The sequence below is a fragment of the Oncorhynchus clarkii genome, chromosome 7, assembly GCF_045791955.1.
Source record: "Oncorhynchus clarkii lewisi isolate Uvic-CL-2024 chromosome 7, UVic_Ocla_1.0, whole genome shotgun sequence".
In the NCBI taxonomy this organism is placed as follows: domain Eukaryota; kingdom Metazoa; phylum Chordata; class Actinopteri; order Salmoniformes; family Salmonidae; genus Oncorhynchus; species Oncorhynchus clarkii.
The window spans coordinates 68,332,826-68,357,795 of record NC_092153.1 but is presented as its reverse complement, the minus strand read 5'-3'; the positions used below and the strand labels follow the sequence as shown (position 1 = coordinate 68,357,795).

Below are 24,970 nucleotides of genomic sequence, written 5' to 3'. Positions count from 1 at the left end.
TCTTAAAAACTAAAACGGATAAAGTGTACACTTTTTTTTTAGGAAAAGCCATAAGAGGGAAAAGCACGATGGTATGGGGGATTGAGGGATGGGTAGAGAGAACAGAGGGCTCTGAAAACTATTATTGCTGAAATAACCACTTTCTTTTGTGACTAGTCTAATACTACCTGTGGCACACAACACCGGCACCTAAAATGTTGTACCCTTTGAGCTCACATTCCTCGTATAGAATAAGTAAGCATTTCACGGTAAAGTCTATGATTATTGTATTTAGCGCATGTGACAAAGTTTGATTTCATTTTCTCAAACGTATTCTGGAGCTCCTGCACCTAAATGTAAACAGTACCGGCAGACAAAATGACTACCAGAACCTATTTCAGTCCAAGTCAAGCACTGTTTGTAAATATATTTATCATTTAAGTAACAGACAGCATGCAAGCAACTTTTGTCTCTGCTGTCAGATTATTGACATGAAAATCCTCTGACGTTCGCTAAAAATCCGGGTATTTCAAGGCCACGCCTCTTCTGAAACACTAACAGGAAGTAAAGGGATAACGTTTTTGTTTGAGAGAGCATGACATAAACCCCAGTCCGTGTCATGTACATTTAATTATAGCGATCAGAAGAGTAAACTACAACTTTGCTTTTCTGCGTTCTCGCTGTTAATTTTTTCTTTTGTGAGACCAATTGACGTGTGATGAGGTGACAGCAAAGGAACCGCCGAAGGTACAATAGGGTAATATTGGCAGAGTTCTACTTATTTTACACAAATCTGTTTGACTACGTGTTCTATGTAGCTTGTTCACTCTATTTATCCGATTCAACAGTATCATGTACGCATTGTGGCCTAGCAAATGTAACCGTAACGTTTCTGTATCTCTAAAGTTACTTGCTAGTACATCGAGGCACAGAAACAGTAGTAGAGGAAATGAGATCACGTTGGAGGAATGCATAGTCTCTTATTAATAATGTGATTTTATCCATAATGATGAAACAAAAGTGTGCAGATTTATTTATTTAAGTGTGTGCCCACAGCGCACTCTGGCACCTTACATAACCTCATGCTTTACAGGTGAAGACAACACACCAGCACAAGTGGTTTAACTTGGATAGGCTACTGGTGGATTGACAGAACAGAGGACATGTGGTGGTTCCAGGAAGGTCTGTGTATTCTACCAGTAGCTCTGGTATTATGGACGACAGCCACGTTCATCTTCGATTACATCACAGCTGTGGTGCTGAGACATGTGGACCCACTGGTGCCATACATCAGGTCAGATATAGGCTGATTCCCAAATGCAAACAACATCCTTGTATCCTTGTCTTTTTACATTTATACCTGAAATCACATATGTTCATAAGTAGGCATTGCATTGTAATAGGAGGTGACTGACATTCTGCTTGTCATGTTTCTGTTCACAGTGACACAGGGACAGTTGCCCCAGAGAGATGTGTGTTTGGATTCATGCTGGATGTGTCAGCCTTCCTAGGTAACATCACCTTTACCTCCCAGAGTCCTCTTTTGAATCTAGCAATCAATTTGAAATCGTGTATATCGGACTGAATTTGTGACTGTTTTAATGTGTGATCATGTTTGTTGTGGCAGGTGTAGCCACTGTGTATGTACGCTACAAGCAGGTCCAAGCCTTGACAGACGAAGAGGAGTCAAAGCTCCATAAACTCAACGTCTTGGGCTTGGTGCTGGGATGGACCAGCTCCTTTGGCATGTGCATCGTCGCTAACTTCCAGGTACCCATTGAGTTGTGTCCTGTTGTGTATATTTGTCTCTCGATTTCTTTCGGTCTCTTCTACAGTCCTTGTTTCAGTTTTTCCTATAATGACAATCATGTATGTAGCTGTGATACTGTAAATCAATACCTCTCCTCCCCCTCTACAGAAAACCACTCTGTTCTTCATGCACCTGGTGGGGGCGATATTGACGTTAGGTGTGGGGGCCCTGTACATCCTGGTGCAGACGCTGGTGTCGCTGTACATGCAGCCTCACGTTCACGGGAAGAGTATATTCTGGGTCCGACTCAGCATTGGAGTCTGGACCTTTGCCAGCATTATCAGCAGTATCCTCCACTATATTTCTGCCAAACATGCAAATATGAAATCATGATTCATTGTTGCTTATAGATTGTTGTTGCTATTAGACAATTACAGTGAATTGAAGCTGATAACTTGCACAAATTGGAAGGACCTCTGACAACTGCAAGAGTTGCCCTCTGTTACATGGCTCTAGCTCCTGCCTGTTGTACTCCTTGACTTCTTCTCTGTGTTTGTTTCATCTGTCATCATGTACAGCAGTCTGCCTGGAGTGGATGTGGCCCATAAACTGCACTGGATACCTGGAGAGACGGTTAGTAGCCTTATTCTCTGTGTGTGTGTGTGTGTGTAACAGTTATGTTTGTTGCAGGGCTACATCCCTCACATCATCAGCACCATCTCTGAGTGGTCTCTGGCTCTGTCCTTCGTCAGTTTCTTCCTCACCTGCATCCGAGACTTCCAGGTACTACAGCTCTCTTCCTCATTTCCTCTATTCACTTACTTTATCACTAGGGCCACATTTGCCATTGCTGGGCTGCAGTAAAATCCTGCATACCCCATAGCTCTCCAGGGCAGAAGTTGAAGACCACTTTTCTAACAACTGTGCTCCATTTCCCATCTGTAGAAAATAACGCTGCGGGCAGAGGCGGACCTAAGGAGTAATCACATGTATGATTCACCGCACTACAGAATTACCACACCTCTCAACCAATCAGTGACCTCTCCACTGCTGGCGGGGGGCATCTGAACAAGACCACTCCTAGTAGTGTGATTGAGTCGAGCTGTAAATGTCAACATACTGAATGGAATAAATTAGATTATAATACGGATGGTTCGAGCCCTGAATGCTGAAAGCCGTGGTATATTAGACCGTATACCACGGGTATGACCCAAAAACTTGTTCTAATTTAGTTGGTAACCAGTTTATAATAGCAATAAGGCACCTCAGGGGTTTGTGGTATATGGCCAATATACCACAGCTAAGGGCTGTATCCAGGCACTCTACGTTGCATCACGCCTAAGAACAGCCCTTAGCCATAGTATATTCGCCATATACCACACCTCCTCTGGCCTTATTGCTTAAACATAGAATGCTGAGTGTGCAAGCACAAAGATACTGCTGATAAACCTAATTCTTAGGTACAGTAGAAATGCCACATGCCATTTTTAAACTGACATGCCTTTTGATGTCAACTGCACTATTTTCACTGACATTTGGTTCTTGTGTTATGAGCGGTACATATTTGTATTGGGCCTAAGGGCATCATCTGACAAATGTCATCTGTGGTGTGTTAAAGGTTTTTATACCTTGTACTTTTTTTAGTATTCAGAACACAACTATGCTATTCTTATCAACCACTGGATGGTGCCAAAGAGCCAGCAACATGTTTAGTTCTGCTTTCTTACAAGTCTAGCAACCCCCTCAACACAAAAATAGATATGAGCATTTGTTGCGTGAGCTTACGTTGATTGTCTTTCATGAGAATTTATATTATTAAGTGTTTTGAAGCAAGGCACTTGAACTAATTATCTAGAAGTATAATGATGCATTTACTCTACTTCACTTGTGCTTTGGAATGCTAAGTTATTGTGCTCTGGCTGTGAAGCCCTCAGTGTTAATGTAGGAGAATACGGAAATAAGTGTGTTTTAGATTTGATCATTACTGAATGGATTGTATTTTTTTGTACTTTTCTATTTGGTTTTGTGCTTTTCTATTTCTTCCCCAATTATGATTTAAATTACTTCCATACAGACCCATGAAAAAGTAAGTCATCTCTTTAACATTGAATGGATCAAATATAGGGGATGTAAGCAGGTTTAACATTTTACTGAATCTCTATGATTCTCTGATTATTCATTTTGTTTCTACTAAAAGTGGATTTTGTTGTAGTAAAAAAATGGCAGCTGGCTACTTGTATTTGCACAACAAACACTTGTCTCAAATACATAATTACAGTTGTTGGTTAGCTGGTGAATTTTAGCCATAATAGCATTGATATGAATTCAGTCAAAACACATCAAAACAAAACATGGTATCAAGAACAAGATGAAACGAGTCACAATTCTCCACATGGTAGTTTCTTGTCATTGTTGGTGGCCATCTGGCCATCCAGAATTACAACTCATGGACTGCTGCCCCATTACACTGTGAGGATCTTTTGTGTGACGTTGTCAGCTAACTCATCTATGATGCTCTGGTTATTAATTTGTTTTCTACTAAAAGGTTTATTTTGTTATATAAAAAATGGCTACCTGTAGCCACCTGTTTCTATGACCACACTGGAGGTGTTTGGAGGAGGTATTGCCATCATTGCTGTTAACTGACGGAAATATTTTAGGCAAATCTGATGTTCCATGTTTCCTAATAAATGGTCACATCTGCAGTAAATACATAGGAGCTTTAATTGTCTTGTCTCCATTCTCAGGAATGGCATGCGTCATACGTTCACTGTTGTATATGAAGGCTTTATAACGGAATAAAAACCTTTTATTTGTATCTAGCTCTGTTACGGTGGCTACTGGTCATATTACCGCCACACCGGCGGTCACGAGTCATGACAGCAGTAAAATTTCATGTCACTGTAATTAGGCTTTTCCAAGCTCTGATGCTGCTGATGGTCATTTATAACCGACCAAACTTGGTAACTGCCTCTCTGTCCCTCTAATCACTCTGACATCAATGCAAATGTCATCAAAAATCTAATAGAACACTTCATAAGAGCCCATGAGCTCATGTTGCGCAACATTTCTATAGGCTATGCAATTGCATGAGAAAACAGTGATGGCCTCTTAAAAAGAGGAGGATCCTATCATCTTTCGATAGGCTAGGCCTACTATATTGATTTCTCAACTTTCCTAATATATCATGCGACTTATTTCAAATCATCATTAGAGTCGCATCATGCAGCTATAGAATATATTAAAAATCAAACCATATAGCCCAACATTTGTATCGCAACATAAATAACTAACTAATAACTAACTAACTAATAATTAACTTCTTGATTCTACTTGAGACGCATATGTCTCAAGTAGGCACCTGGAAATGCAAATGCGCTACACTAAATGCTAAATGTACTCGTTTAAACTCAAACCTTGATCAAAATTCACAAGCAGGGTATTGAATTAAAGCTACACTCGTTGTGAACCTAGCCAACAAGTCAGATTTTTAAAATGCTTTTCGGCGAAAGCATGAGAAGCTATTATCTGATAGCATGCACCACCTGAAAATGCATGAATGCGACGTAAACAAAGACTCTGCTTATCCGACGCAGCACAAAACGCAGAAATAAAATATAAAACATTCATTACCTTTGACAAGCTTCTTTCTTGGCACTCCTATATGCCCCATAAACATCACTATTGGGTCTTTTTTTCGTTTAAATCGGTCCATATATACCCAAAATAGCTTTCTATGGAAGCTGTGTCATTCAGAAAAAAACATCGTTTTTAAACGCTGCGTAATTTTTTAAAATTAAAAAAGTCTACGATAAACTTTCACAAAACACTTCGAAATCCTTTTGTAATCCAACTTTAGGTATTAGTAAACGTTTATAATCTATCAAAATGATTACAGGGCGATGTATATTCAATAGCTCCTCGTTTGCAAATCAATGGCTGCCAATGTCCACATTAACAACATCCGGGTGGAGACTGGAAGAAACGGAAGCCAGATAGATGGATTTTCCAACAATAAATTCAATTGAAAATGACGACAATGGCGACATCGTGTGGAATTTGTATGAATTGCATGCAGGTCGATATTAAATTTTGTCCTCTTTTAACAACCCATGGAAGTGACTTATGGAAATTATTTTTAGCTTTCAGAGAGCAGTTTTTCTTGCGTTTTTCAATGAAACACACGATCTGTTATAGTCACAGCCGTGATTTAAACTTCAGAGTGTTTTCTATCCACACATACTAATCATATGCATATACTATATTCCTGGCATGAGTAGCAGGACGCTGAAAAGTTGCGCGATTTTTAACAGAATGTTCGAAAAAGGAGGGGGTAGAAGTAAGTGCCTTCGAAAAGTATTCAGACTTAATTTTTTTCCACTTTGTTACATTACAGCCTTATTCCAAAATTGATTAAAAACAACAAAAAATGTGTCAGTAATCTGCACACAATACCCCATAATGACAAAGCGAAAACAGGTTTTTAGACATTTTAGCACATTTAAAATTTAAAACAGAAATATCTCATTTACATAAATATTCAGACCCTTTGCTATGAGACTCGAAATTGAGCACAGGTGCATCCGGTTTCCATTGAACATCCTTGAGATGTTTCCACAACTTAATTGGAGTCCACTTGTGGTAAATTCAATTGATTGGACATGATTTGGAAAGGAACACACCTGTCTATATAAGGTTCCACAGTTGACAGTGCATGTCAAAGCAAAAACCAAGCCATGAGTTTGAAGGAATTGGCTATAGAGCTCCGATACAGGATCTGGGGAAGAGTACCAAAAAATGTCTGCAGCATTGAAGGTTCCCAAGAACACAGTGGCCTCCATCATTCTTAAACGGAAGAAGTTTGGAACCAACAAAACTCTTCCTAGAGCTGGCCGCCCGACCATCTGAGCAATCGGGGGAGAAAGGCCGTGGTCAGGAAGGTGACCAAGAACCAGATGGTCCCTCTGACAGAGATCCAGAGTTCCTCTGTGGAGTTGGGAGAACCTTCCAGAAGGACAACCATCTCTGCAGCACTCCACCAATCAGGTCTTTATGGTAGAGTGGCCAGACGGAAGCCACTCCTCAGTAAAAGGCACATGACAGCCCGCTTGGTTTGGTGGCAGAATCATGCTGTGGGGATGTTTTTCAGGGACTGGGAGACTAGTCCGGGCAGAGGGAAAGATGAGCGGAGCAATGTACAGAGAGATCCTTAATGAAAACCTGCTCCAGAGCACTCAGGACCTCAGACTGGGGCAAAGGTTCACTTTCAACAGGACAACCCTAAGCACACAACCAAGACAACGCAGGAATGGCTTCAGGACAAGTCTCTGAATGTCTTTGAGTGGCCCAGCCAGAGGCCGGACTTAAATCCGATCAAACTCTCCAATCTCTGGAGAGACCTGAAAATAGCTGTGCAGCAACACTCCCCAACCAACCTGACAGAGCTTGAGAGGATCTTCAGAGAAGAAACACCCAAAATGCAGGTGTTCCACGCTTGTAGCGTCATACCCAATAAGTCTCAAGGCTGTAATCGCTGCCAAAAGTGCATAAGGGTCTGAATACTTATGTAAATGTATTATATGTTTTATTTATTTTTTTAAATAAATTATCAAACATTTCTAAAAACCTGTTTTAGATTTGTCATTATGGGGTATTGTGTGTAGACTGATGAGGAACATGTTTTAATCCATTTTAGAATAAGGCTGTAACGTAACAAAATGTGGAAAGTCAGGGGGTCTGAATACTTAACGAATGCACTGAGTACCTGTTTCTTTGTTAACAGCTCAACACAGAATAGCCGCATGTGCGCACTCCCTCAAATTGTTTGGAGAAAATATCCTTTATTTTATTCAGCTATGTTCAATTGTGTTCTTCATACTATAAAATAATTCCACGGACATGTAAGCAATTGCTGTCTGCTCAATGAACTAGTGTAACCCACAGCCATATGGAATAGCCAGATCAGGGCCTAAAATAAAGACAACTCCGAGTATGCCCTTCTGTTACAAAATAGACTACATTTTTCTTCATATCATGTTTCTTTAGACCAGCCTAAAATTATTTATGGATTTATTGTAATGGTGTAAGCTAAATTACATGGATTTCTTATATTTTTTAAATGTAGATGTCCCAGAGGTCTGATTCAGTGGCTTGTAGGCTCTGGGTGGAAGCCATGAGATGCTAAATGTGTTTGTTAATTAATGGTCAATTACCGTGAGACCGACAGTTATTTCATTGACAATCCCCGGGTGACAAAATGTAATGACCGCGATAGCCCTACTTGTAACAGATGTTTTCATTATAAATGAATGCATGAATAAGCAAAATCCAGGTCTGACATTTATTGGTATATTGAATCATATTTACATGATCGTACTATATTATACAGTATATATTTAGCCATGCTGTATGTTCTTCAGGTGCTTCATAAGAACGAGGAAAGTCATACACACATCTCATACTAGGATCTGACACTACATTACAAGGAACAGTGCAGACATTATAGGAACGAGAATACACCAGCAGCTAACACACAACTCTTACTCGAGCGATAAAGAGCTCTGCCGCAGCGTCCTCAAACTCCTTGGCGTCCATGTTTCCCCCGGCTGGCTCCGCTCCAGCCATAGCCTGGGCCAGCTTACCGGGTGAGATCTTAGCACTCGCCTCCAGGTAGCGGCTAACCTTAGCCTCTAGGTAGGGATTGGCCTTAGCGTTAGCATTAGAGTAGTGGTTAGCATCTGAGGAGCCACCATCAGACCGGGAGGTCTCCAGGGCTTCATGGAGGGTGCCCAGCACAGCCAGACATAGTGTCCGACCAGCAGGCCCCTCAGCTGGGCCGCAGACCTCCGCGTACAGCCTCTGCGCCCGCCGGATGTAGTCAGAAAACACAGCACACGTCAGCACACCGTGCCTGAAGATGTCGTAGGGCACGGCCTCATGGTCCTGGCAGTGGAGCCGGCGTAGCAGAGGGGCTGAAGTGGAGATGGGGACACCTCCCTCGCTGCAGAGACACTTTAGAGTAGAATATAGCAGAACAAAATACTTAGATGTCCATCTACAAGAGAAATTGGAATTGTACTCTGCTCCCAAATACAGTGGGGCAAAAAAGTATTTAGTCAGCCACCAATTGTGCAAGTTCTCCCACTTAAAAAGATGAGAGAGGCCTGTAATTTTCATCATATGTACACTTCAACTATGACAGACAAAATGAGGAAAAAAATCCAGAAAATCACATTGTAGGATTTTTAATGAATTGATTTGCAAATTATGGTGGAAAATAAGTATTTGGTCACCTACAAACAAGCAAGATTTCTGGCTCTCACAGACCTGTAACTTCTTCTTTATGAGGCTCCTCTGTCCTCCACTTGTTACCTGTATTAATGGCACCTGTTTGAACTTGTTATCAGTATAAAAGACACCCGTCCACAACCTCAAACAGTCAAACTTCAAACTCCACTATGGCCAAGACCAAAGAGCTGTCAAAGGACACCAGAAACAAAATTGTAGACCTGCACCAGGCTGGGAAGACTGAATCTGCAATAGGTAAGCAGCTTGGTTTGAAGAAATCAACTGTGGGGACAATTACTAGGAAATGGAAGACATATAAGACCACTGATAATCTCCCTCGATCTGGGGCTCCACGCAAGATCTCACCCCGTGGGGTCAAAATGATCACAAGAACGGTGAGCAAAAATCCCAGAACCACACGGGGGACCTAGTGAATGACCTGCAGAGAGCTGGGACCAAAATAACAAAGCCTACCATCAGTAACACACTACGCCGCCAGGGACTCAAATCCTGCAGTGCCAGACGTGTCCCACTGCTTAAGCCAGTACATGTCCAGGCCCGTCTGAAGTTTGCTAGAGAGCATTTGGATGATCCAGAAGAAGATTGGGAGAATGTCATATGGTCAGATGAAACCAAAATATAACTTTTTGGTAAAAACTCAACTCGTCGTGTTTGGAGGACAAAGAATGCTGAGTTGCATCCAAAGAACACCATACCTACTGTGAAGCATGGGGTCGGAAGATCTCAAGTTGAAGGTCTGTGTTGCCCAGCAACAGCCCCAAATCATCACTGCTCTAGAGGAGATCTGCATGGAGGAATGGGCCAAAATACCAGCAACAGTGTGTGAAAGCCTTGTGAAGACTTACGGAAAACGTTTGACCTCTGTCATTGCCAACAAAGGGTATTGAGATAAACTTTTGTTATTGACCAAATACTTATTTTCCACCATCATTTGCAAATCAATTCATAAAAAATTCTACAATGTGATTTTCTGGATTTTTTTTCTCATTTTGTCTGTCATAGTTGAAGTGCACCTATGATGAAAATTATAGGCCTCTCTCATCTTTTTAAGTGGGAGAACTTACACAATTGGTGGCTGACTAAATACTTTTTTGCCCCACTGTACCTCAGACAACACACAAACACAGCACTTGAGAAGACCACACAGGGTTAGCTGCAGAGGTTAAGGGCTAGATTCTATCTGATCTCCCCTTTTCGGCTATGCACCATATATATAATATATAATATATATCATATTTATTTATTGTCACATGCACTGAATACAACAGGTGTAGACTTTACAGTGAAACTTAAAAGGCAATGTTTCCTCATTCATGGAGACCACATTCACGGTAAATGCTGCACCTGTCAGCTCAATCAAAAATGATCTTAAATGTCAATCACGCTATAACGCTGATCTAAGTGCCTTGCTCAAGGGCACAATGGAAATGAATGGTTTCTGAAACCAGCAGTGTTTACAGTATGACTTGTCAATTGTATACCCTACCTGGAGGGTGTGTGTGTAGAGGCGGCCCCTGACCCCCCCACCTGGGCTGTTAGAGCTGCATTGACCAGCAGGGCCACTGGGACCCACTGCTCCTCGCCGCTGGGGCCCTGTCTGCGTTAGCAGGTCGTAGGCCACACGGACGTTGTTACTGAAGGCAGATCTGAAGACATACACACGTGGACATACACATCACAGGAGGACGGGCTCGTGGTAACGGCCGGAGCGGTTGAATGATGCCAAATACATGGTTTCCATGTGTTTGATGCTATTCCGTTGGCGCCGGTCCAGCCATTATCATGAGCTGTCCTCCCCTCAGCAGCCTCCACTGGTACACTTGCACAGGCACACATGGATCATTTCCACTGGGAACAGTTCAACATCTAGTTATGATTAACATTTGGTTGAGCAGTTGTCAACTAACTTAATTCAACCAAAAATGTCACCTGGTCATTGGATTTAGGTTAAAAAGTTAGGTAAAAAAAGATGATGACTTTTGCAAATCCAATCAGTTTTCCACGTTGATTCAACACCACATATTTGTTTTATTAACATCACATGGAAACACGGTTGATTGAACCCGTTTTTGCACAGTGGGTTGTGTTATTTCATTGTGAGATAAAACGAGAACATAGAATTGAGCTTGGTAGTCGCAAAATGCATGTTCTTTCTGGTTTACCTCTGAGAGTGATGCGCTAGACGCAGGTGCCATAGGGCTTGGCTCAGCTGCTGCTGCTCGTGTGCGCCTGCGCCGAGGTTTAGCAAATCTCCATCGCTGCAGCATCCACCCGTCCCATTCTCAGCCTCGGAGGCCTGATTACAGAAATGGTCTGCCAAAAACCCCATTGGGTCCTCTGACCTGGCCTCTACCATCTTTAGCAGAGCCCCTCGGAGTAACTCCCCGACTCCCGCCTGCGATAGGAACTCCCGCTCGGTGTCGGTCTTGGTCGGTTTGGATTCGGACATCCCCGATGTTCCCCCGGACCGACGTTTCTCCGCCATAGTCGTTCTAGGTAGTGACGGAAGTAATTCGTTCCTCAGGACAGCTCCGTTTGGAAAACGTAATCGTTGTGGATTCTCATCCTGCTCCACTGCACACCGCAGCAATGTAAAATCGCCTTGAATGTAAAATATGTGTGCTTAATCGTGATGATAGATAAAAACTCGACAAATTATTGATTTGTCTCTCGCTCTCTGGCACTGGTTGCTAGGGACGCTATTTCATACCCCGGATGTTATGTGTGAGTGTCAAAGATCATCTCAATGGTTGCTAAAATGGGAAGAGGTCTGGCCATGTAGCGTTGCTCTGTCTTCTTAACATCTCAGTCGACCAGACAGGTCGTACAGGCCCTAGGTTTGTCGCACCTGGACTACTGTATGGTCATGTGCGGCAAAGAAACAGAAACCCATTGGTAAATTGTAGTTGGTCCAGAACAACGCAGCACGTATCGCACTTAGAATGTATACAGAGGGGAAGTGTCAGTAACAAGCATGTAAGTCTCTCCTTGCTCAAAGTTTAGTTGAGATTTACTGCATCACTATTGGTTTTTGTGCAAGGTATTGATGTGTTGAAGGGAACTAACTGTCTGTTCAAGCAGTTGGCACACAGTTAGGACACAAGACATGCAACCAGAGGCCGCTTTTCACAGTCCCCAGGTCCAGAACAGAGGCTGGGAAAAGCACAATATTAAATAGAGCCATGACTACATGGAACTCTGCCACCCTACGTAACTCAAGCTACCAATACAACCAGTTTAAATAAACATAAAATAACACCTTACTGCACAAAGGGGACTGTGAAGAGAAAGCCATTTCATATATATTGAATTGTAATTTGCATTGTACCATGTATTAGACCTAGTTTGTTTGTATGTACTGATATGTAGGCTGTGTGTGACATTTTAAATGCATGTATTATTTCAGTCCTTGACTAATAATGTTCTGTACTATGTATTATGTCATGTTTCATGTGGACCCCGGGAAGAGTAGTTGATGCTTTTGCAGTGGCTAACGGGAATCCTAATATATACACCAATCTCGTGAATGCTAACTTAAAAGTCATGTTAAAACATCATTGGTCCAACTTTTATTCACAATTTTTTAAAAAGTGCTTATTCACATCCTAACTTCCACATTCATACCCACAGCTTAAATAAACAAAATAACCATTTATAAGGCACTCAGTAGGCATAAACACAAAATATTTAGAATACTATGAAATACTCATAGGTATGTTTAGTTATAAGAGCATATATAAGTAAGAGCATCTTGCAGCACAAAAGTGCAATAAATAAACCTTTTGCCAAGTCATCACAACAGAAGTAACACATCCTTCAATAAACGTAGAAACATTGACAAAAACATGTTTGTGTTTCTTCATCTTTAGCACACATTCATTCAACATGACACGGGAGTAGCCTACAATTTCTACAGGCAAGAGAAAATACTGCAGACTTAGATTGTCACCATCTTCGCTCCACAGACAGGAGCAACGTCCTGTAGCGTCACCCTTATCCAGCATCACAAATGTACACATGATCAGATGATCAGAATCAATTTGTCTGAGGACGCCTACATTTACACCACAAGTCCTCTCACCCAGCCTCTCTTCGCCTTCTCTTTCTTCTTACTTTGTTGGTACTCTGCAATTTTTTGGTGGAAGAATCCTACAAAAAAAAAGGGAAAAACAAAATGATTCATTGCTAGGTAAGTGAATCTTGGTAAGTGAATATGCTCCTATGAAAAAGTTGTTTTGTTGTTAACCACACATCTTCCTCCAGCTTTGGTCAGTGCTTGGCCCAAATCTGTTTGTTGTACAACAATGATCTACCATAGATCTGCCCAAGTGCCAGCCTTCAAAGGTAGACCAATGACAATTGTCCATGTGTCTGGTAAAACCTGTGCTGATGTCTCTAAACAACTGACAGAACATCTGGACTCGGTGGCTTGCAACAGTGCCAAGACCCCTAGAGAGAGTCACTGTTCCAATGCTTTGAAAATCCTGGACCAAAAGCTTATACAGTGCCATCATGGTCACATCTTGAAAAAGTAATGTACTGAGCTTTGAACACTTAAAATCAGATTTGCACATGTGAAGCTTGTGTTTAAATGTCTCAATGGTCTTGAGAGGTTCTAAAAAAAAATGTAAAAAATTAAAACATATTCCGAGCTACTTATTTTTTCCTAGCTTTCAAATAGGCACATTCTTCTAATCTCCTCTCTTACAACTCTTCCCCGGGCCTTAGTGTACAAGAGAAAGTAGTGCACTATATTTTCTGTCAATATACACAAAAGTATGTGGACACCACTTCAAATGAGTAGATTTTGATATTTAAGCCACACCCATTGCTGACAGGTGTATTAAAAAAATAATTTAAAAAAAGAGCACACAGCCATGCAATCTCCATAAACAAACATTGGCAGAAGAATGGCCTCACTGAAGAGCTCAGAGACTCAATGTGGCCCTGTTATAGGATTCCACCTTTCTTACAAGTCAGCTAGAGCTGCTAGAGCTGCCCAGGTCAACTGTAAGTGCGGTTATTGTGAAGCGGAAATGTCTAGGAGCAACAACGGCTCAGCCACGAAGTGGTAGGCTACACAAGCTCACAGAATGAGACCGCCGAGGGCTGAAGCAACTCACTACCGAGTTCCAAACTGCCTCTGGAAGCAACGTCAGCGCAAGAACTGTGCGCCAGGAGCTTAATGAAATGGGTTTCCATGGCCGAGTAGCCACACACAAACCGAAGATCACCATGCGCAATGCCAAATGTCGGCTGGAGTGGTGTAAAGCTCACCGCCATTGGACTCTGGAGCAGTGGAAATGCGTTCGAGTGATGATTCTCGCGTCGCCACTTGGCAGTCCGACAGATGAATCTGGGTTTGGCGGATGCCAGGAGAACAGTACCAGCCCCAATGCATAGTGCCAACTGTAAAGTTTGGTGGAGGAATTATGGTCTAGGGCTGTTTTTTGTGGTTCGAGCTAGGCCCCTTAGTTCCAGTGAAGGGAAATATTAATGCTACAGCATAAAATGACATTCTAGAATCTAGATGATTCTGTGCTTCTAACTTTGTGGCAACAATTTGGGGAAGGCCCTTTCCTGTTTCAGCATAACAATGCCCCTGCGCACAAAGCAAGGTCCATAAAGAAAATGGTTTGTCGAGATCGGTGTGGTAGAAATTGACTGGCCTGCAAAGAGCCCTGACCTCAACTCCGTCGAACACCTTTGGGATGAATTGGAACGCCGACTGCGAGCCAGGCCTAATCACCCAACATCGGTACTCAACCTCACTAACGCTTGTGTCTAAATGGAAGCAAGTCCTCGCAGCAATTTCCCAACATCTAGTGAAAAGCCTTCCCAGAAGAGTGGAGGCTGTTATTGCAGCAAAGGGGGGGGGGGGGGGGGGGGGGGGGGGGCAAGTCCATATTAAACGGCCATGATTTTGGAATGAAGTGTCCGAATAGCAGGTGTCCAAACTTTCAGTCATGTAGTGTACCTTTTAAAATAATGATTCATAAACTACTAAGGGCGTGCCGTGCCCTCTTAAATCTGTGAATTACCCCCCCCAAATTTTGTTTTATATTTTCACAAATTATGTTCAGTTAAATATTTTCTGGTTTTAGATTGTCATTTTTCACTCCTAATTTGTTTTTACAGTTGGTCATAGAGAAACAAAGAAATTGGAATTTCTGAGTCCATGTCAATGCTTAAATCACATCAGAAGACAATAATTTTCTAGGTCTGGAAAAAACTGATTTCAGTGTAATAACCCTTTAATTGCGCATCTAGTGAATGAGGAATGTGCAGGTCTAGTGAGGTTTCAGATCTGCTGCTTCTCATTTCATGGCAAAGATAACAAATAACGTTAGACAAATTCTACAGTCGTGGCCAAAACTTGAGAATTACACAAATATACATTTTCATAAAGTCTGCTGCCTCAGTTTGTATGATGGCAATTTGCATATACTCCAGAATGTTATGAAGAGTGATCAGATGAATTGCAATTAATTGCAAAGTCCCTCTTTGCCATGCAAATGAACTGAACCCCCCAAAACATGTCCACTGCATTTCAGCCACAAAAGGAACAGCTGACATCATGTCAGTGATTCTCTCGTTAACACAGGTGTGAGTGTTGACGAGGACAAGGCTGGAGATCACTCTGTCATGCTGATTGAATTCAAATAACAGACTGGAAGCTTCAAAAGGAGGGTGGTGCTTGGAATCATTGCTCATCCTCTGTCAACCATGGTTACCGGGATTGCTTTGCACAAAAGGCTTCACAGGCAAGGATATTGCTGCCAGTAAGATTGCACCAAAATCAACCATTTATCGGATAATCAAGAACTTCAAGGAAAGCGGTTCAATTGTTGTGAAGGCGGCTTCGGGCCCCCAAAAAAGTCCAGCAAGCGCCAGGACCGTCTCCTAAAGTTGATTCAGCTGCAGGATCGGGGCACCACCAGTACAGAGCTTGCTCAGGAACGGCAGCAGGCAGGTGTGAGTGCATCTGCACGCACAGTGAGGCAAAAACTTTTTGAGGATGGCCTGGTGTCAAGAAGGGCAGCAAAGAAGCCACTTCTCTCCAGGAAAAAAATCAGGAACAGACTGATATTCTGCAAAAAGGTACAGGGATTGGACTGCTGAGGACTGGGGTAAAGTCATTTTCTCTGATGAATCCCCTTTCCGATTGTTTGGGGCATCCGGAAAAAAGCTTGTCCGGAGAAGACCAGGTGAGAGCTACCATCAGTCCTGTGTCATGCCAACAGTAAAGCATCCTGAGACCATTCATGTGTGGGGTTGCTTCTCAGCCAAGGGAGTGGGCTCACTCACAATTTTGCCTAAGAACACAGCCATGAATAAAGAATGGTACCAACACATCCTCCGAGAGCAACTTCTCCCAACCATCCAGGAACAGTTTGGTGACGAACAATGCCTTTTCCAGCATGATGGAGCACCTTGCCATAAGGCAAAAGTGATAACTAAGTGGCTCTGGGAACAAAACATCGATATTTTGGGTCCATGACCATGAAATTCCACAGACCTTAATCCCATTGAAAACTTATGGTCAATCCTCAGGAGGCGGCTGGACAAACAAAAACCCACAAATTCTGACAAACTCCAAGCATTGATTATGCAAGAATGGGCTGCCATCAGTCAGGATGTGGCCCAGAAGTTAATTGACTGCATGCCAGGGCGGATATGCAGGTCTTGAAAAAGAAGGGTCAACACTGCAAATATTGACTCTTTGCATCAACTTCATGTAATTGTCAATAAAAGCCTTTGACACTTATGAAATGCTTGTAATTATACTTCAGTATTCCATAGTAACATCTGACAAAAATATCTAGTCACTGAAGCAGCAAACTTTGTGAAAATTAATATTTGTGTCATTCTCAAAACTTTTGGCCACGACTGTATACCTACTCTTGATATATTTCTACCAGGTAAGCCTACTTTGCAGTTAAATGTTAATTGAGGTTTTGGGGAAAGTACTTCTGTCAACTCACAAGACAGTTATCACATCAACTGGCCACACACAAAGTGATAGACAAATGCACGCGCCACACAAACGGGGGCAATATTGCTGGAAATTAATTGGCAGATATTGTGTTAAGGTTGGCCTTTTAAACCAATAGTGGCTAACCAGGGGTGGGATAATGTTGCGTTGATTACATATTAGCTGGGAGCGTGCGGTGTCTGATAATTGTGAGATATGTTTATGACTGTTTGCGGAGAAAATGGCCCAGAAGTGAAAATTGCATGTACTCTCAGAATTGTTTGGCGAGGTACTCATAGGGGGACTGCTAGCTACTGGTAGCTTATGATCAAACTGTTGGAGACCCCTGCTCTGTATAAAGCTTCTAGACCATTCTTTCTCCTACAGAGGAGCACATGCATGGAACACTTTATCAGAACAATCTATTTAACATTTGAATACATTCAAAATAAATACCGAAAACTTGTTGCTACAGCTCCACCAGTGCAATCATGTATGAACTGATGGGCGTTATCCAACAGACCCATTAAGACCCTCCAAGTCATACATAGGCCTAATAGAGGTGGGTGGGTATGTTTCTACACACACACACACAGTTGAAGTTGGAAGTTTACATACACCTAAGCCTAGTGGTTAGAGCGTTGGACTAGTAACCGAAAGGTTGCAAGTTCAAATCCCCCAGCTGACAAGGTACAAAATCTGTCGTTCTGCCCCTGAACAGGCAGTTAACCCACTGTTCCTAGGCCGTCATTGAAAATAAGAATGTGTTCTTAACTGACTTGCCTAGTAAAATAAAGGTAAAATAAAATAAAAAGATCAGTTTCACAATTCCTGACATTTAATCTTAGTAAAAATTCCCAGTCTTAGGTCAGTTAGGATCACCACTTAATTTTAAGAATGTTAAATGTCAGAATGAGAGAATTATTTATTTATTTCATCACATTCCCAGTGGGTCAGAAGTTTACATACACTCAATTAGCATTTGGTAGCACTGCCTTTAAATGGTTTAACTTGGGTCAAATGTTTCAGGTAGCCTTTCACAAGCTTCCCAGAATAAGTTGGGTGAATTTTGGCCCATTCCTCCTGTAACCGAGTCAGGTTTGTAGGCCTCCTTGCTCGCACACACTTATTTAGTTCTGCCCACAAATGTTCTATAGGATTGAGTTAAGGGCTTTGTTATGGTCACTCCTATACCTTGACTTTGATGTCCTTAAGCCATTTTGCCACACCTTTGGAAGTATGCTTGGGGTCAATGTCCATTTGGAAGACCTATTTGCGACCAAGCTTGAACTTCCTGACTGTTGTCTTGAGAGGTTGCTTCAATATATCCACATAATTTCCCTACCTCATGATGCCATCTATTTTGTGAAGTGCACCAGCCCTTCCTGCAGCACAGCACCACCACCACCACAACATGATGCTACCACCCCCGTGCTTCACGGTTGGGATAGTTCTTCGGGCTTGCAAATCTCCCCCTTTTTCCTCCAAACATAACAATGGTCATTATGGCTAAACAGTTCTATTTTTGTTTCATCAGACCAGAGGACATTTATCCAAAAAGTACAATCTTTGTCCCCATGTCCAGTTGCAAACCATAGTCTGGCTTTTTTATGGCGGTTTTGGAGCAGTGGCTTCTTCCTTGCTGAGCGGCCTTTCAGATCATGTTGACATACATTTGCCAGCAGCATACCACCCTGCATACGACTGCTGACTTGCTTCTGAAGCTAAGCAGGGTTGGTCCTAGTCGGTCCCTGGATGGGATACCAGATGCTCCTGGAAGTGGTGTTGGAGGGCCAGGAGGAGGCACTCTTTCCTCTGGTCTAAAAAAATATCTCAATGCCCCAGGGCAGTGATTGGGGACACTGCCCTGTGTAGGGTGCCGTCTTTCGGATGGGACGTTAAATGGGTGTCCTGACTCTGAGGTCATTAAAGATCCCATGACACCCCGGTGTCCTGGCTAAATTCCCAATCTGGCCCTCAAACCATCACGGTCACCTAATAATCCTTGTTTACAATTGGCTCATTCATTCCCCTCTTCTTCCCTGTAACTATTCCCCAGGTCGTTGCTGCAAATGAGAACGTGTTCTCAGTCAACTTACCTGGTAAAATGACGGATAAATAAAATATACGACTCGTTTTACTGTGGATATACATACTTTTGTACCCGTTTCCTCCAGCATCTTCACAAGGTCCTTTGCTGTTGTTCTGGGATTGATTTGCACTTTTCGCACCAAAGTACGTTCATCTCTAGGAGACAGAACACGTCTACTTCCTGAGCGGTATGAAGGCTGCATGGTCCCATGGTGTTTATACTTGCTTACTATTGTTTGTACAGATGAACGTGGTACCTTCAGGCAGTTGGAAATTGCTCAAGGATGAACCAGACTTGGAGGTTTACAATTTTTTTCCTGAGGTCTTGGCTCATTTCTTTTGATTTTACCATGTCGTCAAACAAAGAGGCACTGCGTTTGAAGGTAGGCCTTGAATTACATCCACAGGTACACCTCCAATTGACTCAAATGATGTGGGGTAACTGTCTACCTGTAGCTCTGTCTTAAACGTCTCACAGTACGGACATTGCAATTTATTGCCCTGGCCACATCTGCAGTCCTCATGCCTCCTTGCAGCATGCTTAATGCACGTTTGCGCAGATTAGCAGGGACACTGGGCATCTTTCTTTTGGTGTTTTTCAGAGTCAGTAGAAAGTCCTCTTTAGTGTCCTAAGTTTTCATAAATGTGACCTTAACGACCGTTCCACAGGTACATGTTCATTAATTGTTTATGGTTCGTTGGACAAGCATGGGAAACCGTGTTTAAACCCTTTACAATGAAGATGTGTGAAGTTATTTGGATTTTTACAGATCATCTTTGAAGGATAGGGTCCTGAAAACGGGACATTTCTTTTTTTGCTGAGTTTATATTTGTGGGTCTGTAACTTCCTCAATCATTATTTACGACCAATTCAGGACTATCCATATCCCAATTATTTTGGTCCCCAAAAATGGGGGGACCATGTACAAGAAGTGCTGTAATTTCTGAACGGCTTACCCAATATCGATGAAAACACACTCAAATGCAAGCTGACAGTATGCACTTAACCTCAGTCAATGTATCATTTCAAATCCAAAGTGCTGGAGTACAGAGCCAAAAAAAGGGACATGTTACTGTCCCAATACTATCCAGGTTTGTACCCAAACAATTTGAACTTCTACTTTTAAAAATCCACCTCTCTAAAAACAAGTCTCTCACCATTGCCGCCTGCTATAGACCACCCTCTGCCCCCAGCTGTGCTCTGGACACCATATGTGAACTGATTGCCCCCCCTCAATCTTCAGAGCTCGTGCTGCTAGGCGACCTAAACTGGAACATGCTTAACACCCCAGCCATCCTACAATCTAAGCTTGATGCCCTCAATCTCACACAAATTATCAATGAACCTACCAGGTACCACCCCAAAGCCGTAAACACGGGCACCCTCATAGATATTATCCTAACCAACTTGCTCTCTAAATACACCTCTGCTCCTTTCAACCAAGATCTCAGCGATCACTGCCTGCATCAGTAATGGGTCAGCGGTCAAACGACCTCCACTCATCACTGTCAAATGCTCCCTGAAACACTTCAGCGAGCAGGCCTTTCTAATCGACCTGGCCGGGGTATCCTGGAAGGATATTGAGCTCATCCCGTCAGTAGAGGATGCCTGGTTATTTAAAAAAAAATGCCTTCCTCACCATCTTAAATAAGCATGCCCCATTCAAGAAATTTAGAACCAGGAACAGATATAGCCCTTGGTTCTCTCCAGACCTGAATGCACTTAACCAACACAAAAACATCCTATGGCGTTCTGCATTAGCATCGAACAGCCCCCGTGATATGCAACTTCTCAGGGAAGCTAGAAACCAATATACACAGGCAGTTAGAAAAGCCAAGGCTAGCTTTTTCAAGCAGAAATTTGCTTTCTGCAACACAAATTCAAAAAAGTTCTGGGACATGGAGTCCATGGAGAATAAGAATACCTCCTCCCAGCTGCCCACTGCAAGGAGGATAGGAAACACTGTCACCACCGATAAATCCACTATAATTGAGAATTTCAACAAGCATTTTTCTACAGCAGGCCATGCTTCCCACCTGGCTACCCCTACCCCGGTCAACAGCACTGCACCCCCCCACAGCAACTCGCCCAAGCCTTCCCCATTTCTCCTTCTCCCAAATCCAGTCAGCTGATGTTCTGAAAGAGCTGCAAAATCTGGACCCCTACAAATCAGACGGGCAAGACAATCTGGACCCTTTCTTTCTAAAATTATCTGCGGAAATTGTTGCCACCCCTATTACTAGCCTGTTCAACCTCTCGTGTTGTCTGAGATTCCCAAAGATTTGAAAGCAGCTGCAGTCATCCCCCTCTTCAAAGGGGGGGGACACTCTTGACCCAAACTGCTACAGACCTATATCTATCCTACCCTGCCTTTCTAAGGTCTTTGAAAGCCAAGTCAACAAACAGATTACCGACCATTTTGAATCCCACCATACCTTCTCCGCTATGCAATCTGGTTTCAGAGCTGGTCATGGGTGCACCTCAGCCACGCTCAAGGTCCTAAACAATATCTTAACCGCCATCGATAAGAAACAATACTGTGCAGCCGTATTCATTGACCTGGCCAAGGCTTTTGACTGTCAATCACCACATCCTCATCGGCAGACTCGACAGCCTTGGTTTCTCAAATGATTGCCTCGCCTGGTTCACCAACTACTTCTCTGATAGAGTTCAATTCCAATTCTTCCTTTGGCCGCCTCTCCTTCCAGTTCCCTGCTGCCAATGACTGGAACGAACTACAAAAATCTCTGAAACTGGAAACACTTATCCCCCTCACTAGCTTTAAGCACCAGCTGTCAGAGCAGCTCACAGATTACTGCACCTGTACATAGCCCACCTATAATTTAGCCCAAACAACTACCTCTTTCCCTACCGTATTTATTTATTTTGCTCCTTTGCACCCCATTACTTCTCTCTCCTTTGCACATTCTTCCACTGCAAATCAACCATTCCAGTGTTTTACTTGCTATATTGTATTTACTTCACCACCATGGCCTTTTTTTTGCCTTTACCTCCCTTATCTCACCTCACTTGCTCACATTGTATACAGACTTATTTTTCTATTGTATTATTGACTATGTTTGTTTTACTCCATGTTTAACTCTGTGTTGTATGTGTCGAACTGCTTTGCGTTATCTTGGCCAGGTCGCAATTGTAAATGAGAACTTGTTCTCAACTTGCCTACCAGGTTAAATAAAAGGGGAAATAAAAACATACTTTGAGCTCACTGTATGTATGATATTTACTTTGTGCATATAATTGCGTTAATGTAGTGATATGTGATTATGCATTTCTTTCTTTTGTTTCTATTAGAACCTTAGAAAGACATTCACTGGACCATTGTTTATTCAATGTGTTTGTACTTGTCCCTATCCAAATAAACCAAATTAAATTCAAGTTGTAGTCTATTCTATTCCATCCTATTGTTTCAGAAAGTGATGCAACCAGACCTTCCTGTGTGGGCTGTCTCTCCACTTCCTGGATGAAGAGGTCAAACATCTGTGTCTGGATGAAGCGTTTGACAAATTGGCGGCTGGCCTTCGGCTCGGAGGCCTTGCAGAAGCTGTTGATCTGGAATACTCCAGGCTGCCCGCCGCTTCTGCGTTTAACATGGGAGGGGAAGTGACCCACAGTCTTCACAAAGAAGGAGAGGAAGGCCTCCGAGACCACCTTATTCAACTCCTCCGAGGCTAGATAGAAAACACAGAGTACAGAGAATACAGATGATACAGTCAGGATGCTGAGGTGTCTACAAACACTGGTTGAAATGCCTCAGACAACACCCCTCATATATTCTGAGGCTGGACACAAAGTGTACAGAAGATTGTCCGTTTTTAAGTGGCGTCTTCTTTGAGATAGCCAATATGTTGTTGACACAATCATAGTTTGGAAAGCCTCCAAGACAACTTTGTTAAGCTGTATGGCAACCACAACACATGGTGGATTGGCATGTGTGTGGATGGGGGTTGGGTTTGTGTGTGAGCACTGAGGGATTTCAGATGTGCATCTGTGTCTGAATCCACTTAGGCACCGTCAACAGTATCCAGAATAGAATTTCCAGGGTTGTGACGCTGGTCAAACCCTGGGTGTATGTTTCTACAGTATTTTCTCCAACATCACAACCCTCCCACACACACTCAGACTAGCATAAACTTGGGACATTCCAGGGTTCATACTGTGTGGTATGTGAGAGGTTTATGTTCACATTACAGCAACCATCCAGAACATTTCTTTGCACATCCACCTCATCATTATTTCTCTCATTCTGCACAGAGGATCTCACTTCTATCATTGGGTGTGTATGGACTATGATAGAGGATCTCACTTCTAGCATTCGGTTTTATAAACTATGATACTGCCTCATGTGGTTTGATTTGTTGCTGATGGAGTCCGTCTTATCGCAAATCAAATGAAAGCCTGAGTCACTGTTTACAGAATCCTCTTAAGCCCTATAAACAAGAGTAAAAATTCTAGTCAGTCATCAGAAAAAAAATGGAGAATGGGTCCACTCACTGGAGTTGTCTTTCCTGCAACACAAGGCCTGGAGAAGCTCCTCCTGTAGTTTCTCTGGTAGGATGGTGCTCTCGTCTCCTATCTGTGCCAAAGAGAGGACAGAGGAATCTGAGAGGTTGTTGCCAGACCATCGAGAATGTTTTGGTATTTCTGAGTATACACACATTCAGCCAGACAGGGAAGAACATTTGAACTGAACTGGTCTGAACCACACACGATCAAGTTGGCTTTCAAAATGAGAATCATGGGAGTAGTGACGCTAGTTTACTAATCTGATTGTGAGATAAGCGTTTTAGTTTATTTATGTACTTTTGTTTGTGAACTTGAGGGGAAATATGGGGCATGCAATACTTACACAAGTGATGAAGGTGTTCTCTGCTCCCTCTGTCAGATCTACAATGAGCATCTGTTTATAAGACAGAAATACACACACAAAATCTTCAGGTCGGAGATAATACGCACACTGGCTGGTTTCCATAGGCTGTCATTGTGTTAGTGGTAGCTTGTGTTAGTGGTAACTATCCAGTGTCACTGGATATATATTCTCCCATCTGCAGTCAGTCACAGTGTAGAGACAGGAATGCCTGATCCCAAACATAACAGTAAAACATTGTTTACAGCAATCAGCAACTGTCCTTAACTTTCTTTAAAAATCAGTCTTTGTCCCCAAAACATTTCATCAAATAGTATTTTCTGAAGCCGACGTGTACAGTACGTATACAAAACACATTCCCCTCTGCCATACACACTCACGTCGCTCTGGTCAATGACATCATCCAGTTTGTTCTTTTGCACACCAAGCAGGTAGGGAGTGGGTGCCATGACGACATCAATCAGCACTGAAGGAACGATGGAGATGAAGGTGTGTTGCCATGTGAACGGATAGAGCAGCGCCGCAACCGCATGCAACACCTGGGACAGGGTACTGTAGGAGGGGAAGCAGGTACAAACTTTACACCCATTCAACATGCAGACAACAGGCCTGCCCTTGTCCCAGACAACCCAGGCTCAGTGATGTCCTTTTGGCGTTAGGATTAGGGTTGGTACTGTACCTGAGTTCGTCAGCCATGAAGATGATTCGTCGTTCGAGAACGGTGGAGGCAAACACCCGCAGCACCTCCTCGTCTGTGAGACAGCGGAACAGTGTCCGGAAATCCACATGCTCCAACCACGAGTCCAACGGCCTTGTCAAACTGATGACCTGGAGACACACAGGCCAGGAACAGAGAGACAAAAGGTCTTCAGGAAGAGAGAGAGAGAGCGAGATAGAGAGCTCTCTTTCAGTGTTGGACTCTAGGATGAAGGTCTTGATCCTCATCGTGATGCCAAGGGCTTTGTGTGTGTCTCCAAACTC

At 42.8% G+C, this 24,970-nt stretch overlaps 3 protein-coding genes across 3 annotated transcripts in view; 1 reads left to right on the top strand and 2 right to left on the bottom strand.

Annotated features, from left to right (window-relative positions):
- The first annotated feature begins 541 nt into the window (after window positions 1-541).
- On the top strand, window positions 542-4,428 carry LOC139414422 (DNA damage-regulated autophagy modulator protein 2-like). Its single transcript, XM_071162335.1, has 8 exons — window positions 542-736; window positions 1,073-1,273; window positions 1,423-1,490; window positions 1,607-1,749; window positions 1,898-2,075; window positions 2,280-2,362; window positions 2,420-2,512; window positions 2,675-4,428. Exons 2-8 carry the CDS (start codon window positions 1,143-1,145, stop codon window positions 2,795-2,797), a joined length of 819 nt encoding a protein of 272 aa, XP_071018436.1. The 5' UTR covers window positions 542-736; window positions 1,073-1,142; the 3' UTR covers window positions 2,798-4,428.
- A 3,627-nt stretch (window positions 4,429-8,055) lies between these two features.
- LOC139414421 (tubulin polyglutamylase complex subunit 1) lies at window positions 8,056-11,606 on the bottom strand. The gene is made up of 3 exons (XM_071162334.1): window positions 11,200-11,606; window positions 10,524-10,683; window positions 8,056-8,740 (listed from the first exon to the last, which is right to left on the bottom strand). The coding sequence occupies exons 1-3, from the start codon at window positions 11,520-11,522 to the stop codon at window positions 8,255-8,257; spliced, it is 969 nt and encodes a 322-aa protein (XP_071018435.1). The 5' UTR covers window positions 11,523-11,606; the 3' UTR covers window positions 8,056-8,254.
- A 987-nt stretch (window positions 11,607-12,593) lies between these two features.
- Window positions 12,594-24,970, bottom strand: part of LOC139413723 (DENN domain-containing protein 2D-like) — a 35,384-nt gene continuing 23,007 nt past the window's right edge. Inside the window, exons 8-13 of the mRNA XM_071161418.1 lie at window positions 24,669-24,817; window positions 24,370-24,541; window positions 23,972-24,022; window positions 23,617-23,698; window positions 22,554-22,793; window positions 12,594-13,186 (exon numbers count right to left, since the gene is read on the bottom strand). Coding sequence (XP_071017519.1) covers window positions 13,098-13,186; window positions 22,554-22,793; window positions 23,617-23,698; window positions 23,972-24,022; window positions 24,370-24,541; window positions 24,669-24,817 — 783 coding nt within the window. The 3' untranslated portion in view covers window positions 12,594-13,097. The remainder of the gene's footprint in view (window positions 13,187-22,553; window positions 22,794-23,616; window positions 23,699-23,971; window positions 24,023-24,369; window positions 24,542-24,668; window positions 24,818-24,970) is intronic.